Source organism: Anomaloglossus baeobatrachus, chromosome 5 (assembly GCF_048569485.1).
Source record: "Anomaloglossus baeobatrachus isolate aAnoBae1 chromosome 5, aAnoBae1.hap1, whole genome shotgun sequence".
NCBI lineage: Eukaryota > Metazoa > Chordata > Amphibia > Anura > Aromobatidae > Anomaloglossus > Anomaloglossus baeobatrachus.
Window position 1 is genome coordinate 188,067,929 of NC_134357.1, and position 23,585 is coordinate 188,091,513.

At 40.6% G+C, this 23,585-nt stretch overlaps 1 protein-coding gene across 1 annotated transcript in view; it reads right to left on the reverse strand.

The window, feature by feature from the left end:
- LOC142311037 (heparan-alpha-glucosaminide N-acetyltransferase-like) overlaps positions 1 to 23,585 on the reverse strand; it is a 1,039,195-nt gene that overhangs the window by 634,267 nt on the left and 381,343 nt on the right. Inside the window, exon 8 of the mRNA XM_075349039.1 lies at positions 6,810 to 6,886. Within this exon, the coding sequence (XP_075205154.1) occupies positions 6,810 to 6,886 (77 nt within the window). The remainder of the gene's footprint in view (positions 1 to 6,809; positions 6,887 to 23,585) is intronic.

The following is a 23,585-nucleotide window of genomic DNA, read 5'->3' on the forward strand; positions in this document are numbered from 1 at the left end:
CTTCAGTTGACCCCCCCTTTTGAAAATGAAAAAGATGCTTTGCATGAAGCACTCTCAAAAATACGCGTGCCTTTCGCCTCCCCTGGATGACCCAGGGGAAGAAAAGTCCTCTAAGGGCCATGACTTGTTCATCATGGTTCTTTGAGAAACACAGCGAGGGGACTCCAACCACAGTCTCCCTCGTTGCCACTAATTGGGCCACACACACCCCACTTGACTGTCATCAGTTGACCCCCCTTTTGAAAATGAAAAGGATGCTTTGCATGAAGCACTCTCGAAAATACGCGTGCCTTTCGCCTCCCCTGGATGACCCAGGGGAAGAAAAGTCCTCTGAGAGCCATGACTTGTTCATCTTGGTTCTTTTAGAAACACAGCGAGGGGACTCCAACCACAGTCTCCCTCGTTTCCAATAATTAGGCCACACACACCCCACTTGACTGGCATCAGTTGATCCCCCTTTTCAAAATGAAAAAGATGCTTTGCATGAAGCACTCTCAAAAATACTCGTGCCTTTCGCCTCCCCTGGAAGACCCAGGGGAAGAAAAGTCCTCTGAGAGCCATGACTTGTTCATCTTGGTTCTTTTAGAAACACAGCGAGGGGACTCCAACCACAGTCTCCCTCGTTTCCACTAATTGGGCCACACACACCCCACTTGACTAGCATCAGTTGATCCCCCTTTTCAAAATGAAAAAGATGCTTTGCATGAAGCACTCTCAAAAATACGTGTGCCTTTCACCTCCCCTGGATGACCCAGGGGAAGAAAAGAAGAACGCTGGCTGCAGGACATGACAAGATCCCTAAGGTGTACGTGGTGAGCTCAGGCAATTTATCCAGATTGGAAGCCTAAAATAAGCAAGGCTCTTGTTGCACAGTAATAGAATCGATGTTCCCTTGCATATACTCATATATCTGTGTCTCCTCCTCTTTTTCCTTGTAACACTGTTTTGTTTTCGCATGAGAATTAGTTCTTGTCACTTTCCCATGTGTTTGTGTTGTGAGTTGTTTGTCACCTTTTGGACACCTTTGAGGGTGTTTCCTAGGTGTTTTTATGTGTTTCTGATTGCCTCCCATTGTTTCCTATGCGGTTCGAGCGGTTCGCCAAACCGGTTTACCGAACTCGAACGAGACCTCCATTTGGCGAACCGAACTCGAGCCGAACCACGACCGGTTCGTTCATCTCTACACAGGAGTGATAACCAACTAGTGATAAAATGTTCATTATAAGTAAACAATAGCCACAGTGGGGATAAGAGACACCACTGGATTCAGTGTTTTATCCCCTACCTCATGCTCTCCTCAGATTACAAAGCAGAAACCTACTGACAGATTCCCTTTAAGTTTTTATCTAATCTGCTAAGAAAATTGAGCAATGTTGTAAGTAAACATATTTGTTAGAGATAAGAGAATCCTATTAAATTAAAATTTACAATCTTCAATGAATTAAATAAAATATTGCAGTTCCAATTAACCTGAAAAGATATGCAACAGTCTGAGATCTGCTAGGACTGTACTGAAATTATTTCCAGCTCTTCAAACACAAACACTGCCTTAGGCCTCTTTCACACGTCCGTGTCTCCGGTACGTGTTTGGTCCATTTCCTCACGTACCGGAGACACGGGCACACGTAGACCCATTAAAATCAATGGGTCTGTGCTCACGTGCGTGTTCTGCCATGGACTGTGTGTACGTGTGGAGCATACGTGTGCCCGTGTGCTCCACACGTAGACATGTCCGTTTTTCTCCGGCATTACGGGAGTCACACGGCCCGCACACGGACTACACGGAGGTGTTCCATGTGACACGCACCGGAGAAAAACAAACGTATCTGAGGAAAAAATAACAAAACTTTGTCTCCTTCTCCAGCCCTGCTGTCTCTGCCATTGCTGTCACTTGCTTCCGACCGCCGCTCATTATGCTCATTGCATATTCACTTCACTGCGGCCGGAAGCAGCAGCAGCAGCGGGGAGTCGGCAGGCCCGGAGACTGAAGATCAGCACCATGGACAGCGAAGCCAGGGATAGGTGAGTAGAAAGTTCCCGTTCTCCGTGTGTTATCACGGATAACACACGGAGAACAAACGTGTGCCATAAACACGGCTCACGGAGGGCAATACGCACCTTTGACACGTCTATGAAAAACGTGCGTGATTTTCACGTGTGAAAGAGGCCTTAGTCATTTCAATGTAACCTCATGCGGGCTGCACCCAAGGCCTTTTGAGGCTTCTTTGACTCTTTCAAACCTCTGAAAAGTGTAGAATGCAACTCATGTAAATTGAATCACAAATAGTTGGAATTTGCGGCAATTCTTAACAATTGGACATAAATTCAATATACATCGTAGCGTTTAACTCATCTCTTTTATTTGCTTATCTTGCACTAGAATCTGTCCACTATTGACAGACACTTCCCTGAAACCTTGCTCCCGGTGTGCAGTTAAAGGGAAACTGTCATGTGGAAAAATGCTATTAACCTGCATATATGGATTAATCTGCAGGTTAATAGCGTTGTGAACCTGCCCGGAGGAAATGAGGTTTAATCCCCCTGGCAGCATGCTGGTTTTACTCACAGAGGCGGCATCAGTGAAGGTTCCGTCACTGCTCTGTGTATGAAGTTGCTGTAACTGTGCCTGCCGCACTGACTGACAGCCGCTCTACATTAGAACCAGCTGTCAGATTGTGGTGGGGGCATGGTTACGGTCACCACTCTCCATAAATAGAGCAGTGACATAACTCGCGCCATCGCTGTGAATGAAACCAGATGGCAGAAAGTTAATTTCCTCCCAGCAGGCACTGAGTAGGTTTAGGATGCTATTCGCAAAAGATTAACCCTATATCTGCCAAGTTAATAACATTTTTGCACATAACAGGTTCCCTTTAGGGTATGTACGCTCATTGCGTTCTGCTGTGACAAATATTCCGCAGTACACCATATGTTCAAGTGGCAATCTTGCTCACCTATATCCCCACTCGACCCGACACGTTTCTCCTCCCTACAGAAGGTTCATCAGGGCTCATATAGACAAATAAGATAGAATCTGGTGTACAATAACAATAGTTCACAAATCCACCAGATCTGTCCGTGCTTGACAGACTAGTTACAAATTGTAATATGATTACAATTGAGCAAGATTGCCACCTGAACATATGGTGTACCTTATTGAAACCAGAGTTTATGGTACCCTCATTGGATCCCGATATACAGGGATAGATTTCTTATGTTGCTAAGACCTGGACCTGTGACTGTTGACCATGGACTCATAGGAATTTTGAGAAATTATGTAAGGTTTCCTATATCACAGACACAAGTGTGGAATAAAACCTATGTCTGAATAGGGGCTAGGGAAATTGCAGAGGGGTACCCTTTTATGTGTTTTTGTGATTTTAGCTCTATTAAGAAGTGTGAAATTATTTGCACAATTTTAATAATAAAGTATTTTGTGTTTTTATATGTCACTTTGTGTAATAAATGGAATTTTTGTAATTGGAAGTTTTAAATTCTCATAGGCTTTGCTGGGGACGCAGAATGCATGCGTTTACACTGCAGTTTAAAATGCTGCGTAAACGCATGAAAAAACACAACGTGTGCACACAGCCTTAAGGAATAGCATTTATAGATTTTGTTCCAAACCAGATCTGAATCCACAATAATAGCTTGGGTTCATTTGCCATGCAGCAGCAATTCAATTGAAATTCATCTAAGTGGGGTTGCTTTATTAATGCAAGTCCTATTTAAGGCCATGAAATAGCAGCAGAAATGTCTGCAAAAACTTATAATTTAAAGTGGTTATACAGAATTAGAAAGGTGAGCTATTGACTTTAATGAAGCAGATATAGTCAATTTGTGCTTGTCTGACCTCATTTTCCGCAGTGTCCACCTTTTTAAGGCCATCACAAAAGTGTGGTTAGCTGTGCTTTAGTGCCCACCTTAAAAAGGTGACACTGCTGAATATAAAGTCAAACACAACACAAAGTGACTCCTTCTGCTTCATTAAAATCAAAGGTTTAGTGAGTGAATCTGCCTGAATCCCATTTTTCATGGCTTCAAAAAGAAGCCCCATCAGAGCTAATGATGTGTGGCAAAAAATATAACAAATTTGTGGTGTGCAACTCTTTCAATCATCTGACCAGTGGGAATGCAGACAGTAAGGGGAACTTCTCACATAGCTGCTGAGTCACGTTTTTTGTGACGCACCAGTGACCTCATTAGCGATGTCGCTGTGTGTGACACTGAGCAGCGATCTGGAACCTGCTGTGAAATCGCTGCTTGTTACACACTGCTCTGGTTCATTTTTTGGACGTTGCTCTCCCGCTGTGAAGCACACATGGCTGTGTTTGACAGCGAGAGAGCAACGATCTGAATGTGCAGGGAGCAGGAGCCGGCTTCTGGCAGCCTGCGGTAAGCTGTAACCAAGGTAAATATCGGGTAACCAAGCAAAGTGCTTTGCTTGGTTACCCGATATTTACCTTGGTTACTAGCGTCCGCCGCTCTCAGGCTGCCAGTGCCGGCTCCCTGCACACGTAGCTGGAGTACACATCGGGTAACTAAGCAAAGCGGTTTGCTTATTAACCCGATGTGTACCCTAGCTAAGTGCAGGGAGCCAGCGCTAAGCAGTGTATGCTGGTAACCAAGCGCTTGGTTACCCGATATTTACCTTAGTTACCAAGCGCAGCATCGCTTCCACGCGTCGCTGGGGGCTGGTCACTGGTCGTTGGTGAGATCTGCCTGATTGACAGCTCACCAGCAACCATGTAGCGATGCACCAGCGATCCTGACCAGGTCAGCTCACTGGTGGGATCGCTGGAGCATCGCTAAAGTGTGACGGTACCCTAACACCAATTCATTCTGATAGTGTTGACATATATTGAGGATAAGTCATCAACTTCAAAGTCCTGGGAAAAACTCTTTTTCTTAAATTAAAAGTAATCTATTAACAGGTTTTTGCTATATAATCTTAAGACAGCATGCTGTAAGAGTTAGCATTCAGATTATAGCCCTGCATCTCTTATCTGTGTTTCTGTTTACTTCTAATGCTAGTTTAGAGCTGGGGTCACACTAAACGACAGCGACAACGACGTCGCTGTTACATCACCATTTTCTGTGACGTAGCAGCGACCTTGTAAGTCGCTGTTATGATCGCTGTTTAGCTGTCAAACACAGCAGCCAAAGCAGCGATCATAACGACACGCGTCGCTGTGCTGCAACATGTGCAGAGAGCAGGGAGGCGCGCACACTGAGCGCTGGCTCCTTGCTCTCCTAGCTACAGTACACATCGGGTTAATTAACCCGATGTGTACTGCAGCTACAAGTCACAGTGCAGAGAGCAGGGAGCCGCGCGCACTGCTTAGCGCTGGCTCCTTGCTCTCCTAGCTACAGTACACATCGGGTTAATTACACGATGTGTACTGCAGCTAAATGTGCAGAGAGCAGGAGCCGGCGCTGGCAGCGTGAGAGCGGCGGAGGCTGGTAACGAAGGTAAATATCGGGTAACCACCTTGGTTACCCAATGTTACCTTGGTTACAGCTTACCGCAGCTGCCAGATGCCGGCTCCTGCTCCCTGCTCGCTTCATTTCGTCGCTCTCTCGCTGTCACACACAGCGATCTGTGCGTCACAGCGGGAGAGCGACGACCAAAAAATGAAGCTGGACATTCAGCAACGAGTGGCGACCTCACAGCAGGGGCCAGCTCGTTGCTGGAAGTCACACACAGCGACAGCGACGGGACGTCGCTGCAACGTCACAGAAAATGGTGACGTAGCAGCGACGTCATTGTCGTTGTCGCTGTGTGTGACACCACCTTAAGTCTCTTCTTTTATCATTAGTCTGATTGAGGAGCACATGAGCTGTAGTCTGACTCCGCCCCTTCTGTGATTAGCAGCTTCTGCCTATAGAAATGTAGACTGAAAGCCTGGGGTGGGAATGGGCAGTTTTTGAGCTCTGCTACATACAAAAAATAAAATCTTTGACTGTATAAGAAGGGCTGCACCCATTTACATAGTGATACATCCTTGGATTCAGGATGTCTTTACCTACATCATGCTGCTCTCAGATGAGGTAGCAAAAACCTGCTGACAGATTCCCTTTAAAATGGCTGTCCACCAACAACCTAATCAACAATAGCTTTTTGATGTAAAAGTAGTGGATAATTAAAGATAATTGCGGTGAGGTGTTTATGACTTTTTTGCAGTGAGAATTAATTCTGTGAATAAAAGGTACATTTAGTAAATCTTTCAGTTACTCCAGCTGTAGTTTCATGGCTAAAGCAGGGGTGGGCATATCAATGGTGCTGCGAGTGCAGCTGCACAGGGGCCTAAGCGGTAATAGGGCCACTCCCAATACCAAAGTGGGAGGATTTGTTCATCATCATGCGTTATTGGACTGCAAAGGGCCCATATATTGTTCTTGCACAGTGTGTCCGCCACTGGGCTAAACTGATATAAAACTTTAGACCACTGATATAAAGTTCACAGTTCCAAAAGCATTGCAGTGCGATCTAGTCATTGTGTCATGCATTGCAAAGGGTTAAACAAATACAGTATTTATCAAGAAAATAATGTCCCTTGGTGTAGCTAGAAAATACATTTAGCAATCTGCAGCTTATTTTAAGATCAATACAGTCCTGCTGATTTGTTGAAGTAGCTTTTATGAAGTTAAGGCAGTGTTCATTGCTACATACCCCTACCTAGTAAGCAGACGGTGAGCCATAATCATTCTGCTTCTTTTATGGATCAATAAGGAGATTGCTGATTTGCTTAAAAGGTTTTTTAAGATGTGGGGGCTGCTTTGATTATTTTATGGGACTTTTTGCTTACCGTTCCAAGGAGCATGCTGGAAGAACCAATAACCGCCCCCTCCATAGTTGACAAACACCATTAAAGTCAAGGAGAAGCTGGCAAGAAATAACATATAATTTCAAGTCATTTTTAGTTCTGTAAGTGAAGAGCACTTTGAAATGTAAACTTCAGAGCAAGGATAACTTCTTTACATTTTCCACTATCATCAGTCTCCCGAAAGGTCACATGTAAGTATGTATATATCCTAATCCTTCATAGCAACTGTCCGTTTAATCTGCCACAAGTCATCTGGGAGGGGACACAGCACTGAGCAGTGCTTGGTGTCAGGGTTGTAATCTCACCCACAATTAGGCTATGTGCGCACACTACGTTTTTTTGGCGCTGCGTTTTTGTGCGTTTTTTCTGCGCTTCAGTGCGTTTTTGGTTGCGTTTTGCTGCGTTTTTGATCTCTGCATTTTGCTGCGTTTTTCCAATGCATTGCATGGGTGGAAAAGCGCAGTAAAACGCAGAAAAAAATTGACATGACCATTTTTTTTTCAGCTCAAAAACGCAGCAAAAAAAAAGCTGTGCGCGGACAGCAAAAATGAAAACTCATAGGGTTTGTTGGGGAAGCAAAATCATGCAGTTTTGAGCCCAAAAACGCGACCGAAAAACGTGCAAATATGCTGTAAAAAACGCATTGTGCGCACATAGCCTTACTTGATTGATGTCCAACTCCGCACATTCACATACTGAGCAGGACATCAGTCAAGTCTCAATGGGTTCGATTACATCCCAGACTCTTAGGGCTTGTGCACACGTTGCGTTTTTTTTTTTTCTAGCGTTTCTGCAGCATTTTAAGCTGCAGCGTTTTAAGCTGCAGCGTCTCATTGTGAAAATGCATGAGTTTTGCTTTCCAAGCAAAGTCTATGTGAATTATGCAAAATTTGTGCACACAATGCTTTTTTAAACGCAGCGTTTTGAGTATCAAAAATGTGACAAAATCTCTGCGTTTAAAAATGCAGCATGTCACTTCTTCAGTGCGTTTTATCAACCATTAAAATCAATGAGATGTTTGAAATGCAGCCAAAATCCTAAGCATTGCGTTTTCCTTGCATTTATGTTGCAATCCGCATATTTTTTTTACATCAAAAAAGCATGCGTTTTGGCCTCTAAGTGAAGTCAAGAGATTTAGGGCGGCTTTGCACACTACGACATCGCAGGTGCGATGTCGGTGGGGTCAAATCGAAAGTGGCGCACATCCGGCGTCACTTGCGATGTCGTAGTGTGTAAATCCTAGATGATACGATGAACGAGCGCAAAAGCGTCGTTATCGTATCATCGGTGCAGGCTCCGACATTTCCATAATGCCGGTGCCGCGACAGGTACGATGTAGTTCCTCGTTCCTGCGGCAGCACACATCGCTGTGTGAAGCCGCAGGAGCGAGTAACATCTCCTTACCTGCCGCCAGCGGCTCTACGGAAGGAAGGAGGTGGGCGGGATGTTTACATCCTGCTCATCTCCGCCCCTCCGCCGCCATTGGCCGCCTGCCGTGTGACGTCGCTGTGACGCCGCATGACCTGCCCCCTTAGGAAGGAGGCGGGTCGCCGGCCAGAGCGACGGTCGCAGGGCAAGTGAGTGCATGTGAAGCTGGCGTAGCGATAATTATCGCTACGCCAGCTATCACAAGATATCGTACCTGCGACAAGGGCGGGGACTATCACATGCGACATCGCAGCATTGGCTTGCGATGTCGCAACGTGCAAAGCCAACCTTAATGTTGACCTCACATCCAGCCCTAAATAAAATGAGAGTTATGCTATATTTAATATTTATTTTAATTAATAAATTTTATTATTTAATATACTTTTTCTGAAAATTCACATTATAGTGAATGAGTAGAAGCAGGAAATGTCATCAGTAGGTTTTATTTTTTTTTCCTTATGGTGTTTAATTGAAGAAACTTTATTTTCCATTGACAAAGTTTTGTAAACGCATCAAAATTTAAGCATTGAAAATGCATTGGAAAAGCGCTCAAAATGCAGAAAAAAACGCACGGAAAACGCGCTCAAAATGCATGCGTATTTCCTGCAGGTTTTTTTTGAGAAAAGCAAAAATGTCAGAATCAGAAACTGCCAGAGGATGCATTTATTTTTGCAATGGACAGGACGCAGTGTGCGCACAAGCCCTAAGTCCAGGGCTGTATAGCTATATGCAACCTTCACACCATTTTTCTATCGGATTGCTGCTTGTGGTCATCATGATTATACCAGACTACCAATTTGGTAATACAGGATGAGTTATCAGTTGAAGACTCTAAAAAGAGAACAAAATAAAACCTTTTGGTCAAAATATGTAGGTTCTTGAACTCTTAGGCTATGTCCGCACTTTGCGTCCTAAACGCATGTCAAAACGCACATTTTGGCAGTAATTGATTTTGCCAAAGTTGCTTTTGCACACAAAATAGCGCTAAAAACGCATGCGTATTTACCGCATTTTTGCCGCGTTTTTAGCTCTTCGTACATGCTTTTCCATTGCGTTTTGACAGATGCGTTTTGAACTTAAAGACACAGCTAAATAAAGTTTAAACAGTCAAACCTAATGAAAAAATAGAAAAAAAAATGAGCACATATTTAATTTATGAAAAAATAAATAAAATAGTTGTATTTCATATAATTATAGTGGTTTTATACAATTTAGCGGAAAAATATCAATAAATTAATATTTTTCTTTAATTTAATTGTCGGACTATGTGTGTGTGTAAAGGGACATATTATACCATTATTTCAATGTCTGAAAAACATGCATTTTGTAAGTCCAAAACGCATGTTTTCAGCACCTAAAAAGCAGGTAAAACGCTGGAATTTTGATTTAGCTTGCTTTTTGCCATTTCTCATTGACTTCAATGTTGACATGTCAATTGTTTTTGCCATTTGAGTTTTGAACTGCAAAGCTGAGTTTTTGCCTAAATTTCTGCCACAAAAAGGCAGCATTTTGAACAGCATAGTGCGGACAAGAAACCCAAATTCCCATAGACTAAGCTTGAAAAGCAGAACACATCCATTTTGGCATTAAACGCTGCAGTTGAAAAAGCAGCAAAAAAGCAGGTAAAAAGCAGGTAAAAAGCAACGTAGACACATAGCCTAAAACGCAAAGTGCGGACATAGCCTTAGGGTTTGACTGCACTTTGCTTTTTACCTGCTTTTTTGCTGCTTTTTCAACTGCAGCGTTTCATGTCAAAATGGATGTGTTCTGCTTTTCAAGCAAAGTCTATGGGAATTTGGGTTTCTTGTGCGCACTATACTGTTCAAAATGCAGCCTTTTTGTGGCAGAAATTTGGGCAAAAACTCTGCTTTTCAAAGAAGCAACATGTCAATTGTTTTTGCCATTTGCGTTTTGAACTGCAAAGCTGAGTTTTTGCCCAAATTTCTGCCACAAAAAGGCTGCAGTTTGAACTGCATAGTGCGGTCAAGAAACCCAAATTCCCATAGACTTTGCTTGAAAAGCAGAACACATTCATTTTGGCATTAAACGCTGCAGTTGAAAAAGCAGCAAAAAAGCAGGTAAAAAGCAAAGTGCGGTCATACCCTTAGGCTCTGTGCACACTTTGCGTCGTCCTACTTGCATTTCAAAACGCATATTTTTGCCCAAATTGACTTTTGCCTTTTTGTTTTTTTGCCACAACGCATCAGTTTTACTTACGTTTCCGAAGCTTGTAACTTACGTTTTACTTGCGTTTATATGTGTACTTTCCTGCGTTTCTGAAAATTCATTCATGCTGCGTTTGTCACATATTAACCATTGTAAATAAAGTTGATTGTTGTTTTAGTTCTATTTAGTATAAAAAAAGGATCTATAGAGATCTACTGATGTCATTTCCGACTTGGATCCTAAAATCTGCTTCTCTTGGTTTATGTGATTCTTTTGGAATATGCCTAATACGTCGACGCATTTACGTTTGAGGAGGTCGCAAAGGCATCGCTTGTTGCTAATATTGATGTTATTAAATCGTAGAAGAAGACTACAGGTTTGTTTTTTGTGTATAATTTTTTTTTTTTTTTTTATCCAAACCAAATTTTTAAAATAAATCTTAATTATTGTAGAACCAGCAGCAGCAGATGACAAGAGGAATGTGGGTACATCCCCTGTTACAAGATCGTGATGTCAAAGGCCATTTTGCACTCTTATATGCAGATTTACGAAAGTATATATTTTTTTAATTTTTTTTATTTTAATTTTTTATAAAATATTTATAGTGCATTAAAGTTGAAGATCTATAATTTTTCTAAAAAATTAATTTAGTTATGTTGGTTTTTTTTATATTTTAAACAAAATTTATTTTTTTAAACCTTATAATACTTAGATTTGATGACAAATTCATTGCATTTTGCCGGCTCCCACAACAAGGCTTTGATGAATTGCTTACCTTATTAAGACCAAAAATTACCCACGCAGACACATATATGCGTCAAGCAATATCTGCCGAACAGAGACTTATTGTTACTTTGAGGTATTGTTTTGTTTTTTTTTATTTATAGAGAAGCAGAAAAAATTTGTAAAAAAAAAACAAACCCCAAAATAAAATAGTTATCTTACATTACAGATTCCTTGCTACAGGAGAAAATTTTTCATCACTCCATTTACAATTCCGACTAGGCAAAACCACAATTTCAGAAATAATAAAAGAAACTTGTAAAGCAATATGGGAAACCCTTCAACCTATTGTCATGCCTACCCCTACTGAAGAAAGCTTAATCAAGATAGCTGATGATTTTTTTCTAATAGCAAATTTTCCACATTGTATTGGAGCAATTGATGGCAAGCACATCAGAATCCAACAGCCACCCCGTTCTGGCTCTAATTTTTTTAACTATAAAAATATTTTTCAATTGTTTTAATGGCAGTGGCCGACGCCAAATATAATTTTATAGCAATTGATGTTGGTGCCCATGGAAGTACAGGTGATTCACGTGTACTTCAAAATTCCCAAATAGGACTTCAATTCATTAACAACTCTGAATTCTTACCTGCACCTAAACCAATACCTGTTTCAGATATACCTTTTCCTTATGTTTTTGTTGCGGACGAAGCTTTTCCCCTTTTACAAAATCTCCTGCGACCATTTCCCAGAAGAGGATTAGATGTTCCCCGTCGCATCTTCAATTACAGATTAAGCCGTGCAAGGAGATATGTAGAATGCACATTTGGAATAATGAGTAGCCAATGGCGAATTCTACATACCCCCATACAATTAAATGTTTCAACAGTTGATTTTGTTATAAAAAGTTGTTGTGTGCTACATAACTTTTTGCGTAAATACAGATTTGAAATTAACGAGGAAGAAATTCCATTAAACTTCCATCCATATCCTTCAATATCTGGCCGATTAAATAATTTAGGTATATCTGTGAGAGACCAATTCACAGATTATTTCATGAGTGATGTTGGTGCCTTACCTTGCCAATATCGTTCTGTAGGAGTTTAGCCTCCAAATAATAATTAAAAAAAAAATAATAGCTTTATTAATTGTGCAAATTTTGTATTTTATTTAATTTTTTTCCAAAGCAAAATATTTGGCAACACATTCTTTGCAATTTCTGTATTAAATTAAATTTATTAATGATTTGTTAATGTTTTTTTATTTTTAAAGTTCCAGATTTACAAATCCCAAATAAATTTTTTTGGGAAAAAAAGGGTTTTGCAAAAATAATAAAATTACATTATTTCCATGTAAATAAATTTGTCAAAATATTTTTGCACAAACACGATACTCTTAATGAATATACAAAAAAAAATATCAGGGCTGGGAAAATAATTCATTTGTGAAAAAAACAGACATTTGTTCATTTGGTCTATTTCTAAAACTATTTGAAGCTGAATAATTTTCCGGAATAGAATGAGCAAAATCTTTGCTTAGTTTCATAGAGTTATAAGGTTGGTTACTTTGGGCAGAATATGTATCTTGACAATCTGGATAAAAACAAACTCTTTGACTCTCCTCAAACGTAAATGCGTCGACGTATTAGGCATATTCCAAAAGAATCACATAAACCAAGAGAAGCAGATTTTAGGATCCAAGTCGGAAATGACATCAGTAGATCTCTATAGATCCTTTTTTTTATACTAAATAGAACTAAAACAACAATCAACTTTATTTACAATGGTTAATATGTGACAAACGCAGCATGAATGAATTTTCAGAAACGCAGGAAAGTACACATATAAACGCAAGTAAAACGTAAGTTACAAGCTTCGGAAACGTAAGTAAAACTGATGCGTTTGGGATGCATGTTGTGGCAAAAAAACAAAAAGGCAAGAGTCAATTGAGCAAAAATATGTGTTTTGAAACGCAAGTAGGACGACGCAAAGTGCGCACAGAGCCTTAGACAGTTTTTCATAATGGCTTTCACTGTGATACTTTGCTCACAAAATGTGTAATACTTTGGATTTAATGGATCTTTAATAAAGGATTACGATCCTATGCTATATTTACCTGGATTTCTACTGGATTTTTTTGTCCTTTTCAATAAAGAATCTACTTTTAGTTCACCTGGATCCCAAGAGTGCTGCAGTTTTTCTCTTGTTAGCCCAATTGATGAATATACTTTATAGCATCGACCCATCTCCATTCTGGAGAATGTGGAATGGAGGGGAGATCATTATGTATGTTTTTCTTGTTAGATACCTCCTCGATTCCAGTGAGCTGGGCCGGGCAGCAGCACCAAGCAGTCACAGCTGGACTAAGAGTCTGGATGTAATCACACCAACTATTATTTGACTAATGTCCTGCTCAACCTGAGAATGTGCTGAGTGGGATGTCAATCAAGTCACAGTGGGTGTGGTTACAATCCAGACTCTGAGCACACTCCTGCCCGCTCAGCTCTGTGGTCCCTCCCAGATGACAGGTGTGGAACAGTAAGTGATGGGGATCTTACATTTGCTTACTGGATTCTAGTCTTATTACTATTTGCAACAAAGACCAGTTTTAAAAGATAATACTACATAAAGTACTGGCATCAGGTAGAGAGCGAAACTGGTGATGACAAGTTCCCCTTTCATTAAGTCAAAGCACAGCCCCATACATAAGCAATTATATAGGCAAGTTTTGTTATAACAATTCTGAAATTTTACAAATTATAAGCTACGGACAAACTTTTTTAAAATTTAAATTTTATTGCGATTTTTATGAATTGTATAATTAACTATACACATGTATAGTCACATTTTAGTGCCAGGATGGAGGGTCAATTTAAGGAAAACTTTAAAAGCTATATGTGACCAAATTGGATATTCAACCCAAAGCAAAAAAGACATAACAAAGCTCCCATCCAACCCAACTCTACTTAATTTCATCAGAGTCATCCTAGTCCAGATCATAACAATAGGAAAATAATTTTCTGTAAACATTCCCAATATACTAAGTAGAAATACTTATTGTTTGCAATCCGGTAAGACTGTGTTCACACAATGAGTTTTAGGTGAGTTTTTGATGATGCATATTTTCACAAAGACAAAAATGCCACCTCTTACAGTTCCAGCAAAGTGATCGGGATTTATAGAAATCTCATGCCTGTTGTACATCTTATTTACTTTTCAGTGCAGATTTTAGGGCTCATGTGCACGTAACTGCTGATTATTCTGCAGCGATTAGACAGCACATGTGCGCTTCAAATCGCTGCAGAAAAAATGCATAATGGATGCAGTATTTTTGTATAAAAAAAGCCGATTTCATGCGCTGTGGCTGCTGCCCCCACCATACACAGAGTGGGAGCTGCATCCATAGCGCACAAAATAATCGACATGCTCATTTTATGAACGCACGGCTTTGGGTCAAAATTTTAGCACCCAAATCGCTGTGTTCATAAAAGCATCGTGCGCAGGTATCATGCACAATCTTCATAGATTGTACAGGCGTAAATGCATGTAAGTAGAGCCCTTTCTGATAGACGTGCATTAGGTGCTGAAAATCCGCAGGTAAAAAAGGTATGTGCACATACATGTGTATCATTTTGTCAAAGCCAAATACCAGAAAGTATAAAGAATAAAACAGTTTTATTTAAAACATGACACAATAACAAGAGACAAAGCAGCAAAAAAAAACGTATTTAAAAAAATGCATACAAAAATGCATGTAAAAAAACAGGACTAGCCTAATTTACATAATAGGTGCAGAAACGCTGCAGAAATTCAACATCAAAGCCTCACCAAATACTCATTGTGGGAATGTAACCTAATAGGACAATGTTTGCAGACTTTTTCTGAATCTTAAAAATATAAAGGCAAATTATTGCATAGTGTAGTAATGTTGAGAGTTCATATATATTTTCTGCATAAGATCCAGTGATTTGCAGAATTGGAACAGCACACATGAAGATTTTGTTTTCTAATTAATTTTTGTCATAGAGTATTCCACTTCACGAATTAGCTGGGGGAAGTGGCAATACATAATGAAATGGAACCAGATTTATGACTGCTGTATGAAAAATGGCCAATATCCTTCCCTGGTAGCCGTAATTACAATGCAATCAGTTCCCTTTGCTCCTAAACTCCAGCATGCGTTACATGGTAACTATGAAGGTTTTACTCTTGAGAAATATAGTGTGTTTTACAATTTAGTTAAATCATTTTACTTTTCTTTTAATTATGTTAAAACTTTAAAAGGAGAATAAAAAAAAACATATTACCAAAATCCCAACAATTCCTTTTTCGGATGGGCACAAAAACATGGTGGAGTGATTGTTTGTGCCTTTCTCAAAAAGGTGGACAGGGTAGAAAGTGATCACAGAGTGATTCCGTCTACTTCATAAATGTCAGTGGCCCCATCGATGAATTCACTTGAATCTCGTTTTTAGGGCTGACAGAGGCACTGATAAGTGGCTAAAACATGATGTGAATCCGACCTTACGCTCCTCTTCTTGATCCCATTCTGTTTTATATTGAAACTTAGAACATATGACCCAGATCATAATTTTTCAGTCTCACAATTTGTCCGTACCACTTTATTTCTCTGTTTAATTTTGGTGGCTTCAGGATTAATTTCTAGTTTATAATAGAGTATGATCTCAAGTCAAAATAAATTTAGAGGTTGTCCCAGAACAAATTACACTCGTCTGTAAGGATAAAATTGTTTTAAAAGTAAGAGGGGATTTCTTTATACACTTTCGATTACTGAACTCAGTAAAGATATCGAAAAAATTCCATCATGTACAGTTATTTTTCACAAACACTGACTCCATAGGCTTCCAAAAGAGCAGAATTCCATAGGGTTCAAAAGGAATTCCATCCATATTTTTCTCAAGACAATGCTCTAGTGTATTGCAGTGATGTTCCTGGGCTAAAGTAAAAATTTGACATTAAGTATAAACCTTAATCCTATTAGTGAAGATCAAGGAGAATGATTTAATCAGGATATCAAGAAGATGGAACGACAATACCAAGGTAGATGGAAGGCAAACGTGATGTGGGACGACTACTGGATGCTTCACAGAGAAGATCCGCAGGCCGTCTATAAGAGAAAAGGTAACAAGAGAAGCTTTAAAGAGAAAAGGAAAAGGCACAAGATTTTATTTCAAATAAAGTTGCAGAATGAATATTCAAGAAATTTATACATATAATATTGTGTACATTTTTTGGCTATAATAAAGATTTTTCTTGTTCATCTCACTTGGACGTAATTTCACGCACATTTTGTGCAAAATCCATATGTGATGGTTAAAAATGGAAGTTGTTTTTTTTTGTTTTGTTTTTAAATCAGGGCATCAGAAAACGTAAAAATTAGTATTTGGATTTGAAACACTTCTCATAAGCCCACATTTTGCATAAATGTGCTATTATTAGGCATCACCTACCTAGCAGTGTACTTCTATTATGCAACCTGCATCCACTGTTTGGTCATTTTTATGTGTGGCTCTATTCGATCCCATGTATGGTAATTTTCCTACATGTCTGTATTCAGTCCTATTAAACAGAAGGTTATTAGGCACTGGCTGTCCCATAAAGATGCAGTATAATGTCCTTGTTTAGAATCCACTTTCATGTCTGATTTCCCAGGTTTCCACAAATTTTGTAACCAGCTCAGGACCAGGCCATTTACCCTTGTTACTAAGAGTGTACAGTTTCGTATTTTATCACACATGCATTTTTACCAGCTCTAAAAAAAATTCTTGTTTGGATATTGAAATACTTTTACCTCTTTTTTAGTGCAATACCTGAGGCTCAATCTTATCTCATTTCTATATTCCCTTTTTTTTTTTTTTTTAAATATTGGGGTGGAAAGTAAATAAAAATAGGAAATACCGTATGTGTATATTATTCACGTTTTATTATTATTTATTTTTAAGTTTAATTTTAAATTATGTTCCCTTTTACATCAAAATTATTTTTATTCAAACATATTTTTTTCAATGGGAGAATGCTGTAAACATGAATTTAGACTGTCTCTTTTGTTAGTTTTGAATTATTTATAATTTTTTTTATTTTTTTTATTTCACACATTGTGCCCCCAAAAAGGCCTTAAAACACCTTTGTGGGTCATTTTAAAATATTAAAACACTCTTTTTATTACTGGTTTTCCCTGTATCTGGGGCTGGTATATTAGCCATAGTTAGGGTACTTTCACACTACGTTTTTTAAACATGCGTCCGGAACGTTTTTTTAACTCAAAAACGAATCCAGTATAAATGCGATTTCCTTTCAATGCATTTGCAATGGCCTCGCGTCAACATGCGTTCACCTGCGTTTGCGTGCAGTTTAGTCAGGATCCAGCGACTTGCAGTTTTTGAACATTTTTCAAAAACGCTGCTTGTAGCGTTTTTGAGCTGTGTCCAAATACTGCAAGTCGCTGGATCCGGACTAAACAGCACACAAACGCAGGTGAACGGTGGTATGCTGATAAACAGGATCCTGTTTGGCCAGAAACCAGCCTGGCGTGATCACAGTTTCTCTCTCTCTATCTCTCCCCTCTCTCATCTCTCTCCTCTCTCTCCTCTCTCCCCCTCTCTCCTTTCTCTCTTTCTCCCCTCTTCTCTCCTCTCTTCTCTCTCTCCTCTCTTCATTCCTTCTCTCCTCTTTACTCTCTCATCTCTCCTCTTTTCTTCTCTTCTCTCCTCTCTCTTTCTCTCGCTCCCCTCTCCTCTATCTCATTTCTTCTCTCTCTCCTCTCTTTGCCTTTCTCCTCTTTTCTCCTCCCTCCTCTCTCATCTCTCCTCTATCTTCTCTCTCTCCTCTCTCTCTCTCTCCTCTCGCTCTTCTCCTCTCTGCTCTCTCCTCTCTTATCCTCTCTGCTCTCTCCTCTCTTCTCTCTGCTCTCTCCTCTCTTCGCTCTCTTCTCTCTCATCTCCTCTCTTCTCCTCTCTCCTCTCTGCTCTCTCCTCTTCTATGTCCTCTCTTCTCCTCTTTCCTCTCTGCTCTCTTCTCTCTCCTCTCCTCTCTTCTCTTCTCTTTACTCTCTCCTTTCTTCTCCTCTCTCCTCACTGGTCTCTTCTCTCTCCTCCTCTCTCCTCTCTGCTCTCTCCTCTCTTCTCTCTCCTTTCTTCTCTCTTCTCCTCTCTCCTCTCTTTTCCTCTCTTCTCTCCCTCTCCTCTCTCTCCTCTCTCCTCCTCTCCTCTCTTCTCTCTTCTCTCTCCTCTTCTTTCTTCTCCTCTCTTCTCCTCTCTTCTCTCCTCTTTCTCCTCTCTTTTCCTCTCTTTTCCTCTCTCCTCTCTTCTCTCTCTCCTCTCTCTTTTGCCCCCAGCTGCGTCTGAATTTCCAGTCTGTCATGTTCAGTTCCCATCACTACCAATCACATGACTCCAATGCTCGCCCATACACTTCAAGTGATAGGATCCTGTAAAATAACACATGCATTTCTCTTTGCAAAAACAGGATTCGCTTTTGCAGCAAAAAAACGTTCATGAGGCATGTTAAAAAAAACATAGTTTGTAAGCAGCCTTAGGCCTTTTTCCCACACTGCAGCTTTACCCGCGTTTTTGTTTTGCGATTTTGCTGCAGAAATTTCTGCAGAAAATGGTTGTAACCTTTCTGCAGACATTCCCCAGCAAACCCTATGGAAAAAAATAGCTGTGCGCACACTGCGTTTTTTTCTCAAGAATATTCTTTCTGAAGAATTTCTTGAGAAAAAGAATGAGCATGTCACTTCTTTTCTGCAGGCACCTGTGGTATTTCACTCCTTTGACTGTAATGTAATCATGAAATACCGCAGGGAATAACGCAGGTAGCAAATTATGTGCGTTTCATTGCGTTATTCCTGCATTATTCCCACGGTATTTCTCATTTTTCGGGACATAGTGATCATCACTACCCTGCATTTTACAAGGAAGTGATGTCATTATGATAGGAAGAAGAAGTTTAGAAGAGAGTAAACGCACACATATCACACTCACACACAGGCACATACATATAGAATTCACATAGAAATCGAACATAAATATTAAAAATAAAAAAAAAAACATGGGCTTCACCATATTTTTACCATCAAGCCAAGGTAAGCACACAACGGCGGCCCGGTATTCTCAGGCTGGGGAGGGCAAGGGCCATGGTTATAGCCCCCCCTCCCGCAGCCAAGAATATCAGCCCACAGCTGCCCCGAGAATGTTGCATCCATTATGTGACAGTGCCGGCGTGTTACCGGCTCTTCCCGTTGCCGCGATGCGGTGACAATCAGGGTAATAAGGAGCTAATGGCAGCCCATAACTGCCATTAAGTCCTATGTTAATCATGGCAGGCATCTATGAGACAGCTTCCATGATTAATCTGTAAGTAAAGTAAATAAACACATACACCGAAGAAATCCTTTATTTGAAATAAAACACAAAAAAGTCCCCTCTTTCACCACTTTATTAACACCCCCAAACACATAGCTGTGGCGTAATGCACAGAGGTCCCACGACGCTTGCATAGTGATCCAGCCGCTTCTGACACATAGTACTCAATGCAGCCTTGTTCAGTGAGTGATGCTGCAGGGGTAACTCCAGGACATTTCTCACGATTGGTGATGTCAACACATTACCACTCGCGAGAACTTCAGGACCTCACAAGTGGTAATAGAGTGACGTCACGGACCGGCAGTGACCCTGCGAGAACTCAGATAAAAAGTCCAACAGGGTCACTGCTGTATGATAAATACTGTGGGGGGGGGAACACAAACATCATAAATAAAGCTGTCATATCTATCTATTCCTCTATTATCTATCTATCTATCAATCTATCTATCTATCCCTCTATTATCTATCTATCTATCAGAAGGAAATTACAACACTTTTTTTTTTTTTATTTCAATGTGCTTTATTGCATTGAATTCATAAAAACACATGTACCAACCCGCGGAATAAACATGGCACTACTGCGGCAATACCGCGGCAAAATGCGGTAAAACCACGTGCGGTTTTCTGGTGCAGTTTGCTGCATTTTTTTGCCGCAGGTACAGTAATCTTTCAGAGGGTTCGGAATTTTCTTAAGAAAATTCCACTTTCTAGTGCGCACAGGGCCTGCTTTGCAAAGCTGTCTGGGTTTCCTGGAACCCTGCAGCTCCTGTTTTTCCCTCCTGCTTATGTATGATCACTGGGTCCAGAGGAGAAAGCATGTCATGCGCTCAATCAGAATCAAGCATGTCTTGATCAAAATCTGACCCCAGGTTTCTACTACATGTTCCCAATGTCAGTACCTACAGTGCCTTGCGAAAGTATTCAGCTCCCTTGAATTTTTCAACCTTTTCCCACATTTCAGGCTTCAAACATAAAGATAAAAATTTTAATGTCATGGTGAAGAATCAACAAGTTGGACACAATTGTGAAGTTGAACAAAATTTATTACTTATTTTAAACTTTTAAAAAAAAATAATAACTGAAAAGTGGGGCGTACAATATTATTCGTACTGTTTAATTTCAGTCCATAGGACAACAATCAGTCGTACACTGCACAAATCTGGCCTTCATGGAAGAGTGGCAAGGAGAAAGCTATTTCGCAAATATATCCATAAAAAGTGTTGTTTAAAGTTTGCCACAAACCACCTGGGAGACACACCAAACAAGTGGAAGAAGGTGCTCTGGTCAGATGAAATCAAAATCAAACTATTTGGGCACAATGCCAAACGATATGTGTGGCATAAAAGCAACACATCTAGTCACCCTTAACACACCATCCCCACTGTCAAACATGGTGGTGGCAGCATCATGGTTTGGGCCTGCTTTTCTTCAGCAGGGACAGGGAAGATGGTTAAAATTGATGGGAAGATGGATGGAGCCAAATACAGGACCATTCTTGAAGAAAACCTGTTGGAGTCTGCAAAAAACCTGAGACTGGGATGGAGATTTGTCTTCCAACAAGAAAATGATCCCAAACATTAAGCAAAATCTACAATGGAATGGTTCACAAATCAACGTATCCAGGTGTTAGACTGGCCAAGTCCAGACCTGAATAAAATTGAGAATCTGAGGAAAGAGCTGAAAACTGATGTTCACGAATGCTCTCCATCCAACCTGACTCAGCTCGAACTTTGCAAAGGAAGAATGGGCAAGAATGTCTGTCTCTCGATGTGCAAAACTGATAAGCCTGCATTACACGCTGCAATGTATCTTACAATGTGTCGGCGGGGTCACGTCGTAAGTGACGCACATCCGGCATTGTAAGGTACATTGCAGTGTGTAACAGCTACGTGCGATTGCGATTGAACGGTAAAACGTTCATCGCACGCACGTCGTTCATTCCTCATAAATTGAACGTCAGATTGTTCATCGTACCCGGGGTAGCACACATCGCATTGTGTGACACCCCGGGAACGATGAACAGATCTTACCTGCGTCCTGCGGCTCCCGGCCGCTAATGCGGAAGGAAGGAGGTTGGCGGGATGTTTACATCCCGCTCAGCTCCGCCCCTCCGCTTCTATTTACCGGCTGCCGCGTGACGTCGCTGTGACGCCGAACATCCCTCCCACTCCAGGAAGTGGACGTTCGCCGCCCACATCGAGGTCGTATGGACGGGTAAGTACGTGTGACGGGGGGTTACTCGTATGTGCGGCACATTCAACAAATTGAACATGCCGCACATTCGATGGGGGCGGTTACGATCGCATATGATATCGTATGCTGGATCGTAAGGTGTAAAGCAGGCTATATACACATACCCCAAGCGGCTTACAGCTGTAATTGCAGCAAAAGGTGGCGCTAGAAAGTATTACCTTAAAGGGGACGAATAATATTGCACACTCCACTTTTCAGTTATTTATTTTTTTTAAAAGTTTAAAATAAGTAATAAATTTCATTCATCTTCACAATTGTGTCCCACTTGTTGTTGATTCTTCACCACAACATTAACATTTTTATCTTTATGTTTGAAGCCTGAAATGTGGGAGAAGGTTGAAAAATTCAAGGGAGCTGAAAACTTTCACAAGATACTGTACTAGTCAATTCACTTGGGTATGTATACAGATTTTTCTTCAACTCTACCCACAAGTGTCTTATTAGGTTCATGTCTGGGGACCATGGGGGCCAATTCTGAACTTGTACTTCATTGTCAGTGAACCATCTGACATATGCTTTGGATCGTTGTCCTGCTGAAACACTATGTCATTCTTTTCATACCCATAGTACTCAAGTGAATTTCTTCCAGACCTATATGCACCACCAGAGCCTAGTCTATTGACTTTCAGCTCATCACTCCAAATCATCCATTTATAATATTATATTATCCATTATATATATTATATATTATATTTTTTGCAAAACCTGAATCGGTGTGTCACACAGAGTTTTGCACAAATTTTGCCAACTATAATGGTGATGTCAGGCTCTGTTCCTATTGCAGATTCTGACACTCCGCCCGATGGTTTTTCTGGTGTCTGGGATCAACACAGGCATCCCCACCTCTCTGGCAGTGAGGCAGAGCGAGTGGAAATTATGATCTCCTCTTTAATAGTGACCTACAAGCATGGGCTTTTTCCTTACCCCCCGAGACATCATTTTTTTTGTGGGTGAACAGGTTTTTCGCACCGCTCAAGCTCATCTATGGTGATCTAAATAAAATATTTTTAGCCAAGTCTAAAATCCATTCACTGCAGCAGAAAAATTGGCCTGCAGTGGATTATTGACTGAATTCCGAGACTAGTCCATTGACACTCAATGGAACGATCCTGGTCTCATAAGCCAGTTTGGTAACTTCCTGGAATGCTTCCCTTCAGAAGCATGCCCATGACATCAGTACATCAGGCAGAGGAGGGGAAAGCTCCTCCTTATTTCTTGACAGACAAGGAATGCGTTCCAATACAAGCCTCATTCACAGTGTCAGGTAGTCAAGTGGAGGAGGAGAAAACTCCTCATCACTTCTCCCATGGAGCCAGGCTTGTCCCCATGACGATTGCTCAGAGGGGGTGTGTTTCTCTCGTCGGGTATATTGTGATCCATATCAAGGATCCACAAAGGGAGGGGGTAGTTTCTCCATGTACTGCTCATCATTAATAGCAGACCCAAATTGACATAATCTCAAGTTAAAGGATTATAGCAACTATGTCGTGATTTCTTATTTTAGTTCACAGTAACATTATCATGCCTAGCTAAATATACAAGTAAAACATATCTTTGTACCGTGTTAGCCAGTAGAGATAAAAAAATTGTTTAAAAGAACAGAGAGTCCTCAGTGGTTGATACCTTTTAATGGCTAACTGAAAAGATGGTAATAATTGCAAGCTTTCGAGACTACTCAGGTCTCTTCATCAGGCATGGTATAACACAAAATCTGAAGAGTCACATATTTATACACAACAGGACTTAGAATAGTGCATACACAACAGGACTTACTATTCTAAGTCCTGTTGTGTATAAATAT